Source organism: Protopterus annectens, chromosome 9.part0 (assembly GCF_019279795.1).
Source record: "Protopterus annectens isolate FY-2018-M chromosome 9.part0, PAN1.0, whole genome shotgun sequence".
Classification (NCBI taxonomy): Eukaryota; Metazoa; Chordata; order Ceratodontiformes; family Protopteridae; genus Protopterus; species Protopterus annectens.
The window spans coordinates 880,567,875-880,586,856 of record NC_056743.1 but is presented as its reverse complement, the minus strand read 5'-3'; the positions used below and the strand labels follow the sequence as shown (position 1 = coordinate 880,586,856).

Below are 18,982 nucleotides of genomic sequence, written 5' to 3'. Positions count from 1 at the left end.
ATAAGAAGTGAGATGGAGAAGTGCTCAGTAAGCTGAGGATGGATATATGTAAGAGTGACATGGTTATATATAAGGTGTATAGTGTAGAGGAGAAGCTAGTTAGTATTCAGTAAGCAAGTGGTTATTGGGGAGTGTATGGCTTTAATGGTTTAATGCTGTGGGGCAGGGATTAGTATTAGACATGATTGGTGGGTTGGTTTATTATGGAGTATTTTGATGGAGTTAGAGGGTTTGGAGCCAGTGATTGGTTTCTTGAGTGAGGGAGTCGTGGTATGTCTAAAATAGTAGTAGTAGGGATAGTCGAAAGGTGTTAATTGGTAGATTACAAAATAAAATATTATTGGATAATGAGTGTAAGAGAGAAGATTTATGGTTAGTATGTATGTAGTTGATAGGGGGTGGTTGGGACTGTTGGTAGGGGAGTGAAGGGACCCTGAGCCTAGCTAGGGCGAATGGAGTAGGGCTGCACTGTGTTGGAATGGCTTGCAAAAACAATTGGTAAGGACCAAGAGCTTAGGCAAATATAATTTAAGCAACTACAGAGTACTTTATTAAAAAGGATAACAATTTAGTTAAGAACTGAAAGTCGGTGGGTTATAGCTAAGTAAAGTGTAGTTATACAGGTGTTCCAGTAATGTGTTAAATGCCTTTGATAGCAGAGATGGATGAAGGAAAAAAAGAGATTGACCTAAATATTGGGGCAAATTAGCTAAATTCTTGGGAAAATTAATCTCAATGGAATGAAGATACAGAGAAGAAATGATTTGGGAATTGGAAAGAGGAGTGGGCTGCAAGTTCTGTTAGTAAGCAGAGACTATGAAATACAATGCTAACAATTTAAATATTAAAACATACTTTACTGAGTTCATTGATAACTTACCTTTGTGCAAGACCATGACTGCTGCTGTCCGTTCATCTGGCATGTTTGGAAGCTGATATTAAGTAGCTTCTGTAGGGGTTCATCACTCATGCCTTCATCCATCATTTTCCACCGTTGTTTGTGAAGGCCTGTTTTTTATTCATCCATCTATCACCAAGCTGTGGCTGATGATTTGGTTCCTCCTATTACAGTAGTTGTCAGAAATTAGACTATTCCTGACCACGGAGTCCTAGATGAGAAAAGCAAAAGCCTTTTGCCCAAAAAATGTAATGATGACAAATGGGCGTTTTTTTTCTGGGGAGGGGGGGTGCTGATAAGAATGCTTTCTTAAGAAGCTTCTCTCTGCATTGTTTGTGTAAAATCAACTTTTTGACCCATTGCCTGCTAAATATCAGGCATCTCCCATTCAGACTGGAGCGTGCTCATCCCCTTGTACTGGTTCCCAGCAAAGGATTGACAGCTTTTCCAGATGAGTCATCATCCAGGCAGCCATGGGGTGTGTTCACTGGTATCCTAGAAATGAGGGTGTATGTTGTAAGCCCCAACTCCCCTTTGGAGTAGGGGAAGCATGAGATCCATGTCTCCTTGAGGAGCATTATGCCTTGTCCTATGTGATTGCCGCTGCCTTTGCGGTGATGATTGCTACATACATGGATTTGGTGGCTAGATTCCCACCATAGGGCTGTTTGTGTCATCTTTCCATCTGTAGTAGATCATGTCATTGGACAGCCTTGGTTTGTCACCTACCATGTTCATCTTCCCATGCCAAGTCCCGCAGGTGCCCAAGCCTTTAATGAACTCTACCTTGCCTGGATTGTAGTCAGAGTTTTCTGTATTCCTCAGTGCCAATAGACCTGGTGTTCTGTCAGCATTGTCCCTGACTGTTTGTCCACTTTTGAATTTGGTTTAAGCTGTTCCAGAGGTTAAATGTATTTGATGGCTGTTTGTCACTTCCAATGTAGAGTGGACGGCTGGACATTGGCAGTTTTTAAGCTGTACTAGACCTTTGTTAGAGATGCTTTCCTTCAGCCCTTGTAAAAAAAAAAAAAAAAAAAAAAAAATCCTGCTGTTTCTGAGAATTTTATCTTTATATTGGAAGAACTTGCCTTTTTACTGTCTCAGCTAGCTGGTTAAAGCTTTTCCACCAATACTGGGCATTTGGTGGCCATTTGTAACATCCACTGTGGAATGGAGGGTAGGTCCCTGGCTTAAGGTCTTTGTTAAGAGGGGCTTTCCTTTTAAGCCTCCGTAAGAGTCCCTGCCCTTCCTAAGATCTCAGCTTTAAGCTGAAATACTTGATACTTGTTTTCCTATGTACTGGACAACTTGGCTGTCCTTAAGTTAATTTCCTGTGAAAACAACTCTTTGGAGGCAGTGACTTTGGTTACAAGTATTTTGAACTACAAGTTCTTTAACCTATTCACTTTAATTAGTTTCCACAGGGATATTCTTTCTTCAATAGAAGATCTACCATTCGATGAAAACAACTTATTGGGTATAATTTGCCAAAACTTACAGTCCTGTATTGTTTTAACTGTCAACACTGCAAGATCATAGAATATGTTTGTACATTATTTCACTCTTTCACTCTTTTAGGGTTCATACTAGGCTATCTGCCCTAGGGCATTTATAAGCCTAGCCAGAGTGTGTTTGGCTTTCGCCACCCATTTTAAATTAATTTTGCTATGCCTTTTTTGAGGTTAGTATACTGTGCCTCTGTCTAACAGTGACACAGAAGTGATAGCCGGGGTAAACCTACGATATCCCATCCACTCATCAAGATTCCTCTTGAAGAGAGTCAATGTGGGACTCTGCCTAACCTGGACTGGGATTTTATTCCAGAGTGAAGGGAGCCTCTGGGTTATGAATCTGTCCCTCCAGCATGTCCTATTTCAGTGCTGAGGTTCAAGTCTCTCGAGCGCGTAGCTTGATGGGATTTGGATTTTCTGAGGTGCAGCATAATTCAGGGTTGGACATGGCTTTATACGTCAGGCACAGATCGCCTCTGAGCAGGCGGTATGCTACTGAGTAGAGCTGGAGTTTCTTTAACCGGGCAGCATATGGCATCTGTTTGAGCCCTTTGATCCTCTTGGTGAGGTACTTTTGGGGTCTTTCCAGTTGCTGCAGGTGTCTGGTAAGGTACATCCCAAAAGGGGCATTGTACTCAATTATGGGCCTGATGAGGGATGAGTAAAGAGGTATGATGACCTCCCCTGATCAGGGATGAGTAAAGAGGTATGATGACCTCCCCTGATCTAGATGTAAATCCCTTCATGATTAGGTGGGCTATATAAAATGTTTTTCTAACCACTTTGGCCATGTGGTTGTCAAATGAGAGATTGCTATCAACTTGGGTCCCCAGACCCCTAATGACTTCTTCTGTACTTAATGGATTACCACCTATGTGGTAATTTGTGGGCACTTTTTTTTTTTTGCCAAAGGGGATGACTATACACTTTTTGGCATTTAGCTTGAGGCCATGGCTCTGGCACCAGTTGTCTGTTTCTATGAGGCCCTTTTGGAGGATGCTTGTGTCGGCTGGAGAGTTGGTTATGGCGCCCAGTTTGCAGTCATCTGCGAACTTGGTCAGCCACAGTCCTTCCGTGTTGGCCTGTACCGCCGAGAAATATATACCAAACAAGAGAGGTCCCAGGACTGAGCCTTGTGGGACGCCACTTGTAACTGGTTTGGAGTCTGACATGGCTCCAGCAATTCTAACCATGTGGGTTCTGTCCTTGAGCCAGTTTGCAACCCATCTAGTGACATAGGGGTTTATATTTAAGCTGGTGAGCTTATCTATAATGCCCGAGTGGGGTATTGTATCGAAGGCTTTTGCGAGGTCCAGGTAGGCTGTGTGGACCACCTTCCCCTCGCCAATGGCCTTGGTGACTGTTTCAAAGAAATCGACCAGCTTTAAGAGGCAGGATCTGCCCTTAACAAAGCCAAACTGGGTAGGATCCAGTGTCTGTAGGTCCCCAATATCTTTATTTATGAGGTCCATGATGATCCTTTCCATAGCTTTGCAGACCAAGCTAGTCAGGCTTATGGGGCGATAGTTTCCAGGATCCGTTGAGGCACCACCTTTGTGGAGAGGGACTACTGTTGCTGTACGCCACTCTTTGGGTACATATCCTGTAGTAAGGCTAAGATTGAACAGTAGTTTTATGTTTGGGTTTAGCTCTTCTTGGAGTTCATGTAGGACGCAGCCAGGGACACCATCTGGTCCCATTGATGCTGTGTTTTTCCTTTGGAGAGGGCGGCTCTTACCTGAGCATCTGAGATGTCAGGGGGGCAGCACTCTGTTGGGATAGATATTTGCCCTTTTGGTGGGGAGGGGGTGAGAAGTTTGCACTGAACCTGTCAGCTAGGATGTTGGCAATGTCTGTGGGCTCGGTGTATTTTTTGTCATTTTGGACTAATTCTGAGCATATCTGGGAATTCCCACCCAGGTTCCTAACATAACTAAAGAAAGCTTTGTGATTATCCTTAGTGTCCTGTGCAATTTTTCTCTCGAAGCTGGCCTTAGACGATTTTATGAGTGCCTGTAGTTTTTTGCTAATACTGATCAGAGATGCCTTCCCTTTTTGGGATTTTGCTCTGTCATGTAGTAGCTTCCTCCTTCTATTGTATAGTTTGTTTATGGCTGGGGTCCACCAGACAGGACGTCTGCCTTTGGAGGATTGGGTCTTGATTTTATTTGGGATTGCATGATTCATGCATTCCTGAAGGTGTTCATAGAATGCGTTTATAAAGGATTCTGCGGTCTGGGCCGTATTTTCCACAGGCCCGGGGGCTTTGAAGGATTTCGCCTCGGTTTTGAGGCGTGTGAAATTTGCTTTAGAGAAGTTTTTCACTGTGGTTTTCTGGGCAGGGGGTGGGGTCGGGATGTGAATATCCAGTGAGATTAGTTTATGGTCTGATCTTACCAGTGAGGGATACACTTCTGGTCTGGAGCATAGTGTCCCCATGTTGGTGATGGTTTTCCCCTCTTGTGGGAGTGGTAACAAGTTGTTCCATAGCATTTGAGTTTATAAATTCTAGGAACCTTTGGGCTAGGGTGTTGGAGCTAGAGTAATGCTCCCATCTATGTTTGGGTAGTTGAAGTCGCCCAATATAATGGTGTTTGGAGAGACCTTCATATTTTCCAGTATTCTCAGGAAGGCCAAGTGGGGTTCCTGTGTTTGAGAGGGTGGTCTGTAGCAGGCTATAAACTGGAAGGCAGTTTTACCCACAGTTGCACATGGATAGTCTCTGATGCTTCGTGCTGTGCCACCAACCTGGAGGTGTGTGTATCTTTGAATATTGATACTCCCCCTCCTTTTGTGGTTCGGTCCAAGTTTTGGGGCTGAAAAGCATGGTATGAGGTATAACCTGGTAGTGCTGGGGTGCTCTCGGGAGCCTTGAACCAGGTTTCTGTTACTGCACAGATGTCAATGTTCTCCATGCTAAGGAGAGTTTAGAGTGCGTGCATCTTGAGGTTTAGACTTCTGGCGTTGAGTAGCATTACTCTTAGTTTCTTATCCCTTGTGATACCTATGGAGGTGGGTTTGTCTTTTGAGCCTTGCCTAAAAAAGGCACTATGGGGGTAGCAAGAGCCTTTGCCAATATCTGAAAGCCCAGGGGTGACAGGTGCAAGCCGTCCCTAGCGAAGCATTGTGGCTTGTCAAGCATGTCATCCCAGGCTGACAGGCATTGGATTCCCCTTGAATGACACCAACACTTAAGCCAGTTGTTGAAATTGATCATCTTGTCTTCATATTGTGGCATCATTCTTGGTGAGGGTAAGATGCTACTCAAGGTCAGGGTCATACCGGCCTGGGCTACATGCTCAGAGAGCTCCTCCTATGTCTCTCTTCATGTAGTCCAGGGAGGTACGTCTCAGGTCATTCACACCAGCATGGACAATGACCGAGTCATATTTGTACTTGTCTTGGAGTGACCTGAGTGCTTGTGTTATGTGGCGGATCCTAGCGCCCGACAGGCAGCTCACCATGACCTTCTCCTTGTTCAGCCTGGTGAGCGGGACGTCAGTGTGCCTGACGATAGTCACCTATTACAAGTGTATCAGGTGTGTTGTTTAGCCTTAAGGGCTGTGACTGTTCGGCACACTGGCTTTGTGAGCTATGTGTTGCACGTGTTTTGTTTTGGGGTAGCAGTTGCTTGGGTGTCTGCTTTGGAGGTCTCTGCTGCTTAGGCAGATTTTTATTTAGAGCCTCCGAGTATGTTTTTCTGTGTTTATGTGTTTGGTTTGTTGTCGTGGTAGGTCTATGTGAGACTGGAATTGTAGTGAGTGTGGTTTCCTCCTCCTCCTGACTGGTTACGCCAGTACTGAGTTGAGAGAGCTTAGCCTCCAGTTTGGCTATATGGTTGCATCTCTCACATGTGTTGGAATTTGTTGGGAGGAGGAGAGGGTTGTCTGTGTACATGAGGCAGTTGTAACATTGCCTCAAGATTCCCAGATTCACCAGCTGGACCGGAGAGGAGATTGACAACTGACCTTTGGACATGCTAGAATAGTATTGGGAATTCCTTTATAATTGAAAAAGGGCCAATGGGGAACAAGGTACTCAAGGGAGTTTGTGAGGGTGTAGTGCTTTTAATTTTTTAGAGCTGACTTATATAATTGCTTTAGTGAGCAAGTGCCAGGTAACTTAAATGCAATGTGTTACTGGTAACTTAAATGCAAAAATGACAAACAGTAACTTTCTTTCAAGTGAAACAAGGAAATAAGTACAGTAAGCAATGCAGATATCACTAGGGATCCACAGAAGTGCTAAAAGGCCGCGTTTTAGGTGGAATTAGCGTTTCAGGGAAATAAACAAACAACAAGCATACAAATAAAGCTAGATTCAGCAGGCCTGGATCTAGTCTATGCTACAGCAAACAAGGTGTACCAATTTCAGCAAGAAACAGTTAGAATATGCAGGCACTATAAGCCTCTAACCAGAAATTCCCTGCTCAGAAGGGCAGAGTCCAGCCTCTCCTCCCACAAGAGTGCAGACCGCAATCCTTCTTAACGTAAAATAACTGGCCTGAAGCCCAAGTGCTTAAACCAGAACTAATAACAGACACTGAGCTCTCAATCAGCAGTTCCCAACTTAGAAGGATGTAAGCTACCTGTCCTGCCACCACAGTGCAGGCCACAAACCTTCCTAATGTAAAATAACTGGTCTGAAGCCCAAGTGCTTAATCCAAAAGACTTAGAAATGATAGCTACACTTTAATCAAGTTACTACCAGCAGTAATAAATACAACTGAATACTTTAAAGAATGCCTGGATTAGTGCTCAAGTTATACAAACAAAGCTAGATTCAGCAGGCCTGGATGTAGTCTATGCTACAGCAAACGAGGTGTACCAATTTCAGTAAGAAGCAGTTCAAATATGCAGGCACTATAAGCTTTAACCAGAAATTCCCAGCTCAGAAGGACAGAGTCCAGCCTCTCCTCCCACAAGAGTGCAGAACACGAACCCTCTTAATGTAAAATAACTGGCCTCAAGCCCAAGTGCTTAAACCAGAATTAATACACTTTTAGAATAACAGACACTGAGCCCTCAATCAGCAGTTCCCAACTTAGAAGGATGTAAGCTACCTGTTCTGCCACCACAGTGCAGACCACAAACCTTCCTAATGTAAAACTGGTCTGAAGCCCAGGTGCTTAAACTAAAAGGCTTACAATGAGTTACACCAAGCAGTAATAAATACAATTGAGTACTTTTAAGATGACGCAAAAGCAAAATAAAGTAGGAAAAAACACAAATACAGTAAAAGCAGATACATTTTTTTTTTCTTTTTTTTGGAAAGAGAGAAAGGAGTAGCAGAAACTAAGCTGATTGGCCTTCTCAAATGCTCTCCCTGTACTGGGTAGAATGAGGTAATGACACTAGACTGGGAGGAAGGTCCCAGATCAAATTTACACTAGGGGCGGGCAACTGCAAAGCCACCAAGTATAAAAACACTATACCAACAGAGAGGGAGAGTGGGGAAACAAACAGCAGGAATGTTACTCACAGCTGAAAAGCAGCAGTGAGCCTTTAAATGAAAGTTTTAAACAGCTAAAGGAGCCACTAGAAAAAAGAGTTTAACTGCAACAAGTTATCATAAACAAACAACCCAACAGATGCTTAATAAGAGTGGACAATTTCCAGTTAATACCTCACACACAGTGAAACTAGCTAGAAAAAATACACAGTACACAAAGTGCTATAAACAACAAAGAAATAAAGAACAAAATAAACAAAAAACAGGATACTTAATGTTATATATTGTAGCTCCGAGTTTGCTGAGTGTCCTTCCTTCGATCAGCTCACTGTAAAATGGCTGAACACTCACAACTGAGTTTCTTGGGTAACAGAAAGTTGAAACCTGAGACAGCTTTTAAGAAAGAAATCTCAAAAGAACCAGTGAGGTGCTTAGTCTAAGCTGTAGTCCAGGAGACCTCAGTCAGCCAATGACCTCAAACAATTCTCTCTCACTGAAATGCCTGATGGACGGTGTTTCACTTTTCCCTATTGTTATGCAGCCATGGAGCTGTTATATTTGAGTAAGTGTGAAGGAGGTTTCCCCATCCCATGCAGAAAAATGCTTCTTTGAAGTTAACACTTGCGGGTTCAGTATTTTATTTTATTTGCACTTATTTTGTTTAGTTTAAAACGTGTTGTTGCAGTGAGTATTTCGCATAAAAATGTATAGTTGCTACTCTGACAGTTATGTCATACTTGCATTTAAAAATCAATTTTTGAATGACTGGTGACACAGGAAACATAAGAAGAAAAACCTTGTTTTAACAGAGGAGTCCACTGGCAAGGGAGCAGTGCATCTGTCTACAGCTCTATAACACATTTTGTCAGCTTTGGTAGAGGTGGATGTAGGGGTGGGGGATGAGCAGCTGTCTGCTTTTTCTCACTCAGCAGGACAGGAAGGCATATGGCTTTTCTACAGAAATTTCTGGTAGCGTCTTGAGGAAACTGTAGTACGTGTGCATGTGTATGAACAAGACGGACTGTGATAGTTAGCACATTGCCTCCACTGCACCTCTGTAAAGTTGTGGTGTAACTTCCAATGGTTGCATTCCAAGCTATTTGACGAAATAGAGTTATAAACTCCCAGTACAAATAAATGTTTCCACTTCTGTATCTTTATTGTTCAAAAAGCATCAACAACAGCAGCAAAAGTGATGGCATCCATTCATTAGATCCCAAGTTAGACAGAATTTTATAAGTCATTATTAGCATACAAAGCAGCAGTGACTTTTATACCTCAGAAACCCCTTACACATACCATCAGCAACATTTGTTACATCCAGCAGTTTTTGCCTTTGTTGTCTGTTTATGGAGATATTTGCAGAGGTATGAACAGTTATGGCAGAATGCATAAGTAGTGTGTGAGCAGCACATATCTCTTTTAGAAGTAAACTAGCTATAGTAGAGAGATGGCATGTGTCATTTTACTTGTGTTGCTCGTCTTGTAAGCTTTAAGATGAAGACTTTCATTAGTTTGTATGTAAGAGGATTTTGTAATTATTAATTTAAATATGAACAGGCATTATTCAACTCCCTTATGTGTCATTGAACCACACTACCTGTTGCTATGCAGCAGAAAAAAGAAAACCAGCCAATATTCCAAAGAAATGTGTTGATTTAAAAAGTTGAGCGCTTTCATTCCCAAATTATACGGAACTTCATCTGAACTAAACTTCACAGTTAAAACTAAAATTCACAGTTAACCTTGTTTAAATACCAAAAAAAAAAAAACAAGAAATAATTTAATACAAATTAAAACTAATTGAAACAAAGTACAAAACTTCAAAATGCCTCAATTTTAACACAGGGTATAATGAGCAAGTATCATTTAAACAAGGGTTTGTTGGAGCATTTAGTCTTGGTTGCCATTGTAATTCACATAGATCCAAATGCATATCATAATTTTACCCTGGGGGTCATTCTTAACCTGATCAATAACTAAAAACCCAAAATGGTAATTAAAGGCAATAATATGTTTGTATAGAGCACTAGTAGTTTTGTTTCTTCCTAATATCTGATACATGCTCGTAAATACAGTCCCTCAGTCTCCTGGAAGTTTTTCCCATGTAGTGGGCCAGACCGCAAAGACATTGGGCCAGAAAAAACACATTTTTAGTTCCACAATTAAAATGTCCATTGACTACATAAGATTAGACTCGTATAAAAAACTGACCCCCACTAATAACAAATCTGCATTGTGTACATGACCCACATTTGTTTGTGTGTACCAAGGGTCTCTTCATATCCTCCTTGTCAGTATTCCTATTGTTTTCCAACAAATATTTAAACGTTCTGTCTTTTCTTTGTGTAAAATGTGGTATTTCCCCTACTTTACTTATCAGTACTGAATCAGTGACACATAATTTCCAATTTTTGTTAATGCAATCGAAGATGGCACTGCTGTCTATGGAAAAAGTAGAAATTAAAGAAAGCTTATTCCTGTCTATTTTACTTCTTTGAACTATTGCGTTTTCATCCAACAAGTTGTCTAAAATAGGGGTATAAACACCCTGCAGCCTTTGTGCTACAGTCTCTTCTCTATAATTTGATCTAAAAATGCAACTGGGTAGCCTCTTGTAACAAACATATCCATTAATTATTACATTCCAAATGGAATGTTTCTTCCACAGATGTCATCCTAGCCAGTCGCACAATTTGGCCCTTGACCACCGATTTTATTTATTTATTTTTTTCCTGCTGTGTAGGGTACCACTTGAAAAGTGAAGATATGAATTGGAAAAGGTTGGCTTGCAATAACTATTCAAAATACGTCTATCATGGGTCAAGTCTTTCTGAATTTCCACATCCAAAAATACCATTCTATTATCAAATGTGTGAGAAAAGGACAGAAATTGAACGGTACTTTTAATAAAAGTCAAAAAATTCCTGGAGTATAACAAAAATATTTCTTCCAGGAATCTAATATACAAAACCTAATTAACAAAAAGACTGTTGTCAATATATTGGTCTTCCTATTCTGCTATGCACAGTTAGCAAAGCCGTGCCCATAGCCACCTGTCTTTTGTGTAAAATATTGGCCATCAAAAAATAAAAGAAAATTATTTTTCAGAAGAATCAGAATGAAATACTCAACTTTTTCAATAAACGTGTGTTTATTTGGAACATTGGCTGGTTTTCCTTTTTCTGCTGCATTGCAACAGGTGGTGTGGTTCAATAGTTGTTATACCTGTCCGGGTTTTTGATATCCCTTAGGTGTCACTTGACTGATATGAAAGAATACTCTGTGTCATAGGTACTTAATGAGGGAGGAACACACCCATATTGGTCTGCACATCACATATTTGTGCCAATGCAGGGGCACAGCTCCTGGGGGGCACGGTTGGGGCATAGGTAGTACAGCAGCACCTGCAGCTGTGATGATCACAAGTCCCTGGGTGACTTTATTTCCTTTCTCAGATGGCATTCTGCATATGCGAGGCAGCCAATGGTATGTGAAGAGAAGCACTCAGAGGTCAAGTAGAAACGGGGGAAGTATGTTTTAAAGTTTTAGGGACCATCCAAAATATTTAAAAGCATAATTAAGGTAGAGTCTATAAAAACAACTAGTCTCTGCTGAACCCAATTGAGGAAGCAGCTTTTAAAATCTCAGGCACGTTGAGTGACTCAGGGACAATTAAATGATTTGCTCAGGATTCTACAGCTTTGAAGTGAAAAGAAAAAAAATGCATGCAGGAATTTAATCTAGTATGTTGGCTGCACAAAAGTAACACAGCTAATTACTTTCGAACCTTTCGATTATACTGTTTCACAAGCTAGCACTTGAAAATAAAACTTGTATACTGCGTAAAAGGTCTGAAAATTAAGTAAAAGAGAGACTTTGGTATTTGTTTTTATCCTGTGTACTTGTTAAGATTCCTAAACAAAATGCCCGCATATAAGGATATTCCTCATGACTATGTCAGCCTGATGACAAGATTAGGGTTTGTTTGTCAGGTGCATCATTATAATACAGATTTTGCTCTTTTTGCCACAGTTCAGAATCTTGTGTTGTAGGGTCACCCATGTATAGCATCCCCAAGTTTGAGTCAGATTGTTTTAAGGCTGTAAGTACTAATTAACACAGATTTGTTTTTGTGTATTTTCAGAATGTGTTGTACCTTTCTTGTCACACCCGCAAGTTCCAGCGTTGCAACTAGACTGCGGTAATTACCTCTTCTCTGCAAATGTCATTTGCCAGTAAGTAATTTTTCATAAAATGCTGCATGTGTTGCTACCCAGTACTGCCTGTTTTGAAGAAAATGCACATGACACCAGTAAGAGCGTCAAGTTCATCTAGTACTGTATCCTTCAGTATTCTAGATGTTTTTGTTGGCTTTAAAACATTTGTTGTAGCTATATTTTCATTTAATAGTTTCCATTTATTGTTATTGCGTTAGTTAATATTTTAATATCTGTGGGGAAAAAATAAAAGGGGGGAGTTTTGTCTCTTTGTCCGCTAGCTCGCACGTGCATGTGTATTTGTTTGTTTTGCTGTTAAAAAGAAGAGCATGTGCTGCACTCAAGTTATGTAAACAAGCATGATGCACAACATTTTTTAATAAATGTTTTGACCCCTATGGTGTCTGTCGTTGATCTCAGATGGCAAGAGCCACTCATGCTCTACCCTATGTAATCTGAAACCTTCCCATTGCCTGAGAAGAGACTGAGACAAAATAGTGATGTAAGATGCTAAGTCCAGGGAATGTGAATGAAAGTAAGACGCAATTCTTTTTAGAGGGAAAGTTGAAAGGCAGTCTTTATTCATGTATTTAGCTCATGTATTTATTATTTATCACACTGCGGTGGTGGTGCTGCGGTAGCGTTGTCGCCTCACAGTAAGACGTTGTCCTGTTCGATTCTCAGGGCGTCTTCTGTGTGGAGACATGCGTGAATGGGCATACCTTCATTGAAGGTTGTGCGTCAGGGCCGGCAACTCGGCGTGTAAAAAAAATCTACTGCCAATCATTAGCGGACCAGAGTTCCGCTGTGGCGACCCCTAACCTGGAAAAGCCGAAAGACTGACTGACACATATAATGCAGTCTGATTTAAAAAGAAGGGTGGACACAGCCTGTTGATTTTGGACAAAGATAAAAATGAAAGGTTGTGTGCTTTCCCATAGTAATCAAGGTGATGTGACTTGTTTGATGTGAGAAGTAAAATTGCTGTCTGTGGCAGTGGCATAAAGTCCTGAATGTAACACAGATGACCAGGAGCAGTTAGCAACACAGACAGTAGCGAAAGCAACCAGAAGGGTTGAGTTGTATCCAGCAGTACCCATCCGGGGAATGGTGTGAAAGGCAGTATGGTCTGCGGCAAGCCTGACACCTAGCAGAGTCTGGATGTGATCCCTAGCAGTGTGCAGGGCTGAGGACGAGCATGTCCAAGCAGTGTGCAAGCTATAGCTAGGTGATGCACACATCTGGAAGCAAACGGATTGATGAGCCTGGTATTTGGTCCCACTTGTGTAAGCTGCTTTAGGGAGGGGTACTGATGGATTAAGCAGAAAACTCTGGGATGATGGCCACTGTTTTAGTATAATGCAGGATTGAAGGAGCTTATGATCTGGTAATGTGAAAAAAAAAAAAGACCTAAAGAAAATGTGAGAAAGCAGACCCATGTTGTAGAGAAATTAAGGAATCCAAAAAAAGGAGTCCTCAGTGCGTGAGGCAAATGCACGGCTCTCAATAAGTAGAATCAAGATAAAAAACACACAGAGCCAGCATACAGTGTTCAAAATGTATTGTAATGAAAATTAAATCATTACAGAAAAGAACAAACCGGTTTCGGCAGGAACAAACACAGCCTTCCTCAGTGTTGCTTACATACATAATGGTGAGCAAGAGTATTTATACACACACAGACTCATTTTAAATTAATTGAATTCAATCAAAGATTTTCATTAAGACCAGGTGGGAATAATCCCCCCAGTTTAATTATCCACTTTTTTTCCTTGGTGTTCAGAATGGAATGAAACCCAGTTTTATTGTGCTTGTTGCCAACAATTTTATCAATTATAGTGAAGGTAAATTTGGCAGAAGCATGTACTGAGTGATGTTTATATAGAGCATTAGTCTGCCTCTTATTTTTGATGTTACTGATGTGTTCCGAAATCCTGATTTTCAGTGGTCTAGATGTTTTTCCTACATAAAATGAACCACAATGGCAGGTAGCTAAATAAATAACCCAGTCGGTGCTACAGTTTGCAAAAAATCTGAGATCATAAACCATTGGACAGCTTCTGCTAGAAAAATGTTTGGTCTTGTTTATCTTGTCACAATTAGAACAATGCCCGCAGGGGTAACAACCTGTCAGAGGTTCCCCTGTCAATGTGGTTTGGATACAATTGGGGTCAACATGCCTATAACCATGTTTAAAATGATTAAAGAAAGAACCCAAATTCTTTCCCCTACGAAAAGAAAAAAGGCATTTGTCTGGTATAAGGCTAGTTAAGTCAGGGTCATATTTGAGAATGTTCCAGTGTCTATGCATACTGTCAATCAAATGATAGCATAAGTGGTCGTAAATCTTAGAGTAGGATCCCTAATTCGTTGGTGTTTGTTATATTTCAATAAGTTGTCTCTATCAGAGGAGTCAACCATATTACTGGCTTCTAAAACATAGCCCATGCCATAGCCCCTAGATTTGAATCTATTGGTGAGGTCTCTCCTATGAATCTGAAAAGAAGAATCACTAGAACAAATACGTTTGGTTCTAATGAATTGAGATTTAGGTGTGTTACGTATAACGTGTGGGGGGTGAAAACTGGAAGCATGAAGGATGGTATTGTACTCGGGATGTTTTCTGAAAATCTCAGTGGATAAAGTATTGTCAGCTAACTTGGTCACGGCAACATCCAGAAAGGTAATATGTTGACGGTCAAATTGGACAGTGAATTCCAGTCCCCAGATGTTGTTATTCAAATATGTAATAAATTCATATAGCATATATGTTTCACCCGTCCAGACCAACCAGCAATCGTCAAGGTAACGTCTCCAAATGTCCATATATGGTAAAATATATTTTTGGTGGAATCATAAATAATATGATGTTCGACGAAAGCCATGAAAAGATCTGCATAAATGGGGGCAAAAGATGCCCCCATGGCTGTCCCCTTGACTTGCCAGTAACACTTGTCTGAATAAGAAAAAACATTGCTAGTGAGAACCAATTTTGCTAACTCAATCAAGAAGGAATTAAAAGTAGATGGATATAAGTCCGCCTTATCCAACCAAAAGGCCAGTGCCTCAAGACCAGACTGGTGTGGGATATTGGTGTATAGAGCACATATATCCAAGGTGCAAAGTAACCAATTATCCTCAAGCTGACTATCTGAAACAATCTGAAGAAAACTAGTAGTATCATGTAGTCTTGAACGTATCATCCCCAATAAAGGTTTGAGATGTTTGGTGAGGAACATGGAAAGGGGTTCTGTAATATAGCCCCTCCCAGAAACAATTGGTCTACCCGGAGGATTTAAGGGGTCCTTGTGGATCTTAGGCAGGAAATAAATATGTTGAGTACATGGGTCCTTGACAATAAGTTGTTGTGCTATGTCGTTAGTTATAATACCTTCATCTCTGGCCCAATGTATAAATTGCTCTATATGTTTTTGAAACCTAGATGTGGGGTCAATGCCCATCAAGGAATAGTATTTGGGATCAGACAACTGTCTATTTGCCTCAATGTCATAAGCCCTCCAATTTAAGATCACAACGGCACCCCCCTTGTCAGCCTGAATAATTACAATGTTGTTATTATTCTGTAATTCAAGGATCGCTTCACGTTCAACTCGAGATATGTTATTAGGTTTGAATTGAATGTCAGACCCAAAAAAATGGAGATCATTAAGAATGTTCCTCTGAAACTGTTGTACCAGTGGATGCATGGGTGGAACAAATGTGGATTTGTGATATACGAATCTACCATTCACATCATGCCCAGAGTCACCAAAAAATAGTTTAAGGTTCAAAGTTCTACAAAAAGAAACAACATCTTGAGCCAACAAATCCTCAGAGACCATGAAACCTGGTACAAAAGACAACCCTTTATTAAGTACCACCAAATGTGTGGGGGATAATACAAAGTCAGAAAGATTTAGCACATTGCAATTTGGTGAGGTGTCTATTTCTCCATGACCATTTTGAGTAAACTTTCTATATTGGTGATTCCTCCTATGTTTTCGCCCCCCTCTTTTGTATTTGGACCTAAAGGGATAATGTTTGGATTTCGTTTGGGGGAAGGTGACCTAGATGTACTTGGGAATTCACTATCTGTACCAGAAGAAATCTCCTCTGTGGAAGGTACAGGTATATTACCTGTCCTTTTAAGAATGGACCGAGGTCTTTTCCTCTTAGAAGTCCTCTGGACCCTTGGTGTAAATCTGACCTGTTTGGTATTACTGGCAAATGGGTTATTACCATGATAATCCCCTTCGTCCCTCTGGAATTTCTTCAACTTCCTAATGCGTAATTGGTCCTCTAGGATTTTAAGATCGTTGGCTGCCTTGTTTAACTGTGTTTTGAAAAATGTTTCACCCTCAAAAGGTTTAAGTTCACCCACCAGCCTAGAAACTGTTTGGATCTCAGAATCTATGATTCTGTCATGAAATTTTGATAAAGTTTCAACAAAAGATATTGAAGCTTGCTGCTGGATGGCGGACCACTGGTCCATAAGTTCCTGGTCAGGGTTAGAAACCAGAGGTTGGATCCGTACTCTCAACCCTCTGGGAGTGATACCTTTGACCAAATAGGCCTTGAATAATTTTGAGTGCCAAATGTTGGATCTGAGTGTTTTTAGATGGCCAAAAAGGTTCTGGAATGCTGCTGTGCATTTAGTTTCCGAATCACTCTGATCTATAGTCTGGATTTTCTCAGATGACATATGGCCAAGACCAAATATCCTCAGGTCCTCTCTGTCAGCAGATAGACCTGTTATAAAAGAAGTTAGGTCCATATTTCTTAGTATTCGCTGACAATATCAGTCAGAAAGTATATTTATTACTGGGTCAGCTAAGATAATGGGGACAAATCCAGCCCAAATGATTGAAAGAAATCTGGCTGTGACCCCTAAAGGTTGTATTGAGATAAATTGAGTACTCACAAGCTAAACCAAGGTGTCCACCAACCAGCAAGCAAAATAATGTCCAAATATTGTACAGACAAGAAAAGTTTTTGTTTCTAGCCTGATGAGGTGATCAAAAAACAAACATCTAAGATAGAAGTATAAACAAAGGTCACGTAGGGGAAAACTATACATGAATGTTTGAACACACTTGTTAAACTGCAGAATCAATGATAGATGCAGAAATCATGATCAAGAGCCAATATTAATATATAAATGAATCGTTATACAATATCTTCCTACAAACCGCCTCTAGGGACAGTGTGATAAGTCCTCTTATTACAAAAAATATACTGCTTATCACTGAACTTACTCCATAAATGTATTAATTGAAAATAGGTCAAAAACATTGTTAACTGAAAAAATTTTTGTAAAAAAAAACAGTAGACCAGTATTCTAGACACCCCACAGTGGATATTCCGGTTGAGTAACTAATCACTGACCTCACATTCATAGATTAATTAATTGAAAATAGGTCAAAGCAATGTGAACTGAAAAAAATTTTGTAAATATAACAGTTGGCAAATATTCTTAACACCACAGGACATTTGGAGACGTTACCTTGACGATTGACGATTGCTGGTTGGTCTGGACGGGTGAAACATATATGCTATATGAATTTATTACATATTTGAATAACAACATCTGGGGACTGGAATTCACTGTCCAATTTGACCGTCAACATATTACCTTTCTAGGGGCTATGGCATGGGCTATGTTTTAGAAGCCAGTAATATGGTTGACTCCTCTGATAGAGACAACTTATTGAAATATAACAAACACCAACGAATTAGGGATCCTACTCTAAGATTTACGACCACTTATGCTAGGAACTCTAATCATTTGATTGACAGTGTGCATAGACACTGGAACATTCTCAAATATGACCCTGACTTAACTAGCCTTATACCAGACAAATGCCTTTTTTCTTTTCGTAGGGGAAAGAATTTGGGTTCTTTCTTTAATCATTTTAAACATGGTTATAGGCATGTTGACCCCAATTGTATCCAAACCACATTGACAGGGGAACCTCTGACAGGTTGTTACCCCTGCGGGCATTGTTCTAATTGTGACAAGATAAACGAGACCAAACATTTTTCTAGCAGAAACTGTCCAATGGTTTATGATCTCAGATTTTTTGCGAACTGTAGCACCGACTGGGTTATTTATTTAGCTACCTGCCATTGTGGTTCATTTTATGTAGGAAAAACATCTAGACCACTGAAAATCAGGATTTCGGAACACATCAGTAACATCAAAAATAAGAGGCAGACTAATGCTCTATATAAACATCACTCAGTACATGCTTCTGCCAAATTTACCTTCACTATAATTGATAAAATTGTTGGCAACAAGCACAATAAAACTGGGTTTCATTCCATTCTGAACACCAAGGAAAAAAAGTGGATAATTAAACTGGGGGGATTATTCCCACCTGGTCTTAATGAAAATCTTTGATTGAATTCAATTAATTTAAAATGAGTCTATGTGTGTATAAATACTCTTGCTCACCATTATGTATGTAAGCAACACTGAGGAAGGCTGTGTTTGTTCCTGCCGAAACCGGTTTGTTCTTTTCTGTAATGATTTAATTTTCATTACAATACATTTTGAACACTGTATGCTGGCTCTGTGTGTTTTTTATGTAGAGAAATTAAGCCTTTACTGCACTCCTGATGACTAGTGTGTGATTAGTGATTTGTGCCAGCACAAGAGGGGCTCCATGGGGAGGATAAGAGTGAGCATCTGATGTCAGCTTGCCCATCCTGGGGGAAGGATTCGGCCTATGTTTATTACAATAAACATTGTGCAAGAGATGCAAACTCCTCGCTCCATAAGTGGTGAGTGTTTTAGTTGGGAGGTTGATCCTGTACAGAAGCACTTATGCATCTCTTGAGGTCTGCAGTAATGAAGATGGCAAGTTTGCAGTGAGGTGGTTGGAGTCAGCAGTATGATGCTG

The 18,982-nt window shown here is 40.5% G+C and overlaps 1 protein-coding gene across 1 annotated transcript in view; it reads left to right on the top strand.

Annotated features, from left to right (window-relative positions):
• The window catches only part of MARS1 (methionyl-tRNA synthetase 1), a gene marked incomplete in the record, with an annotated part of 618,581 nt that overhangs the window by 14,290 nt on the left and 585,309 nt on the right, over positions 1–18,982 (top strand). Inside the window, 1 exon segment of the mRNA XM_044083612.1 lies at positions 12,008–12,098. Coding sequence (XP_043939547.1) covers positions 12,008–12,098 — 91 coding nt within the window.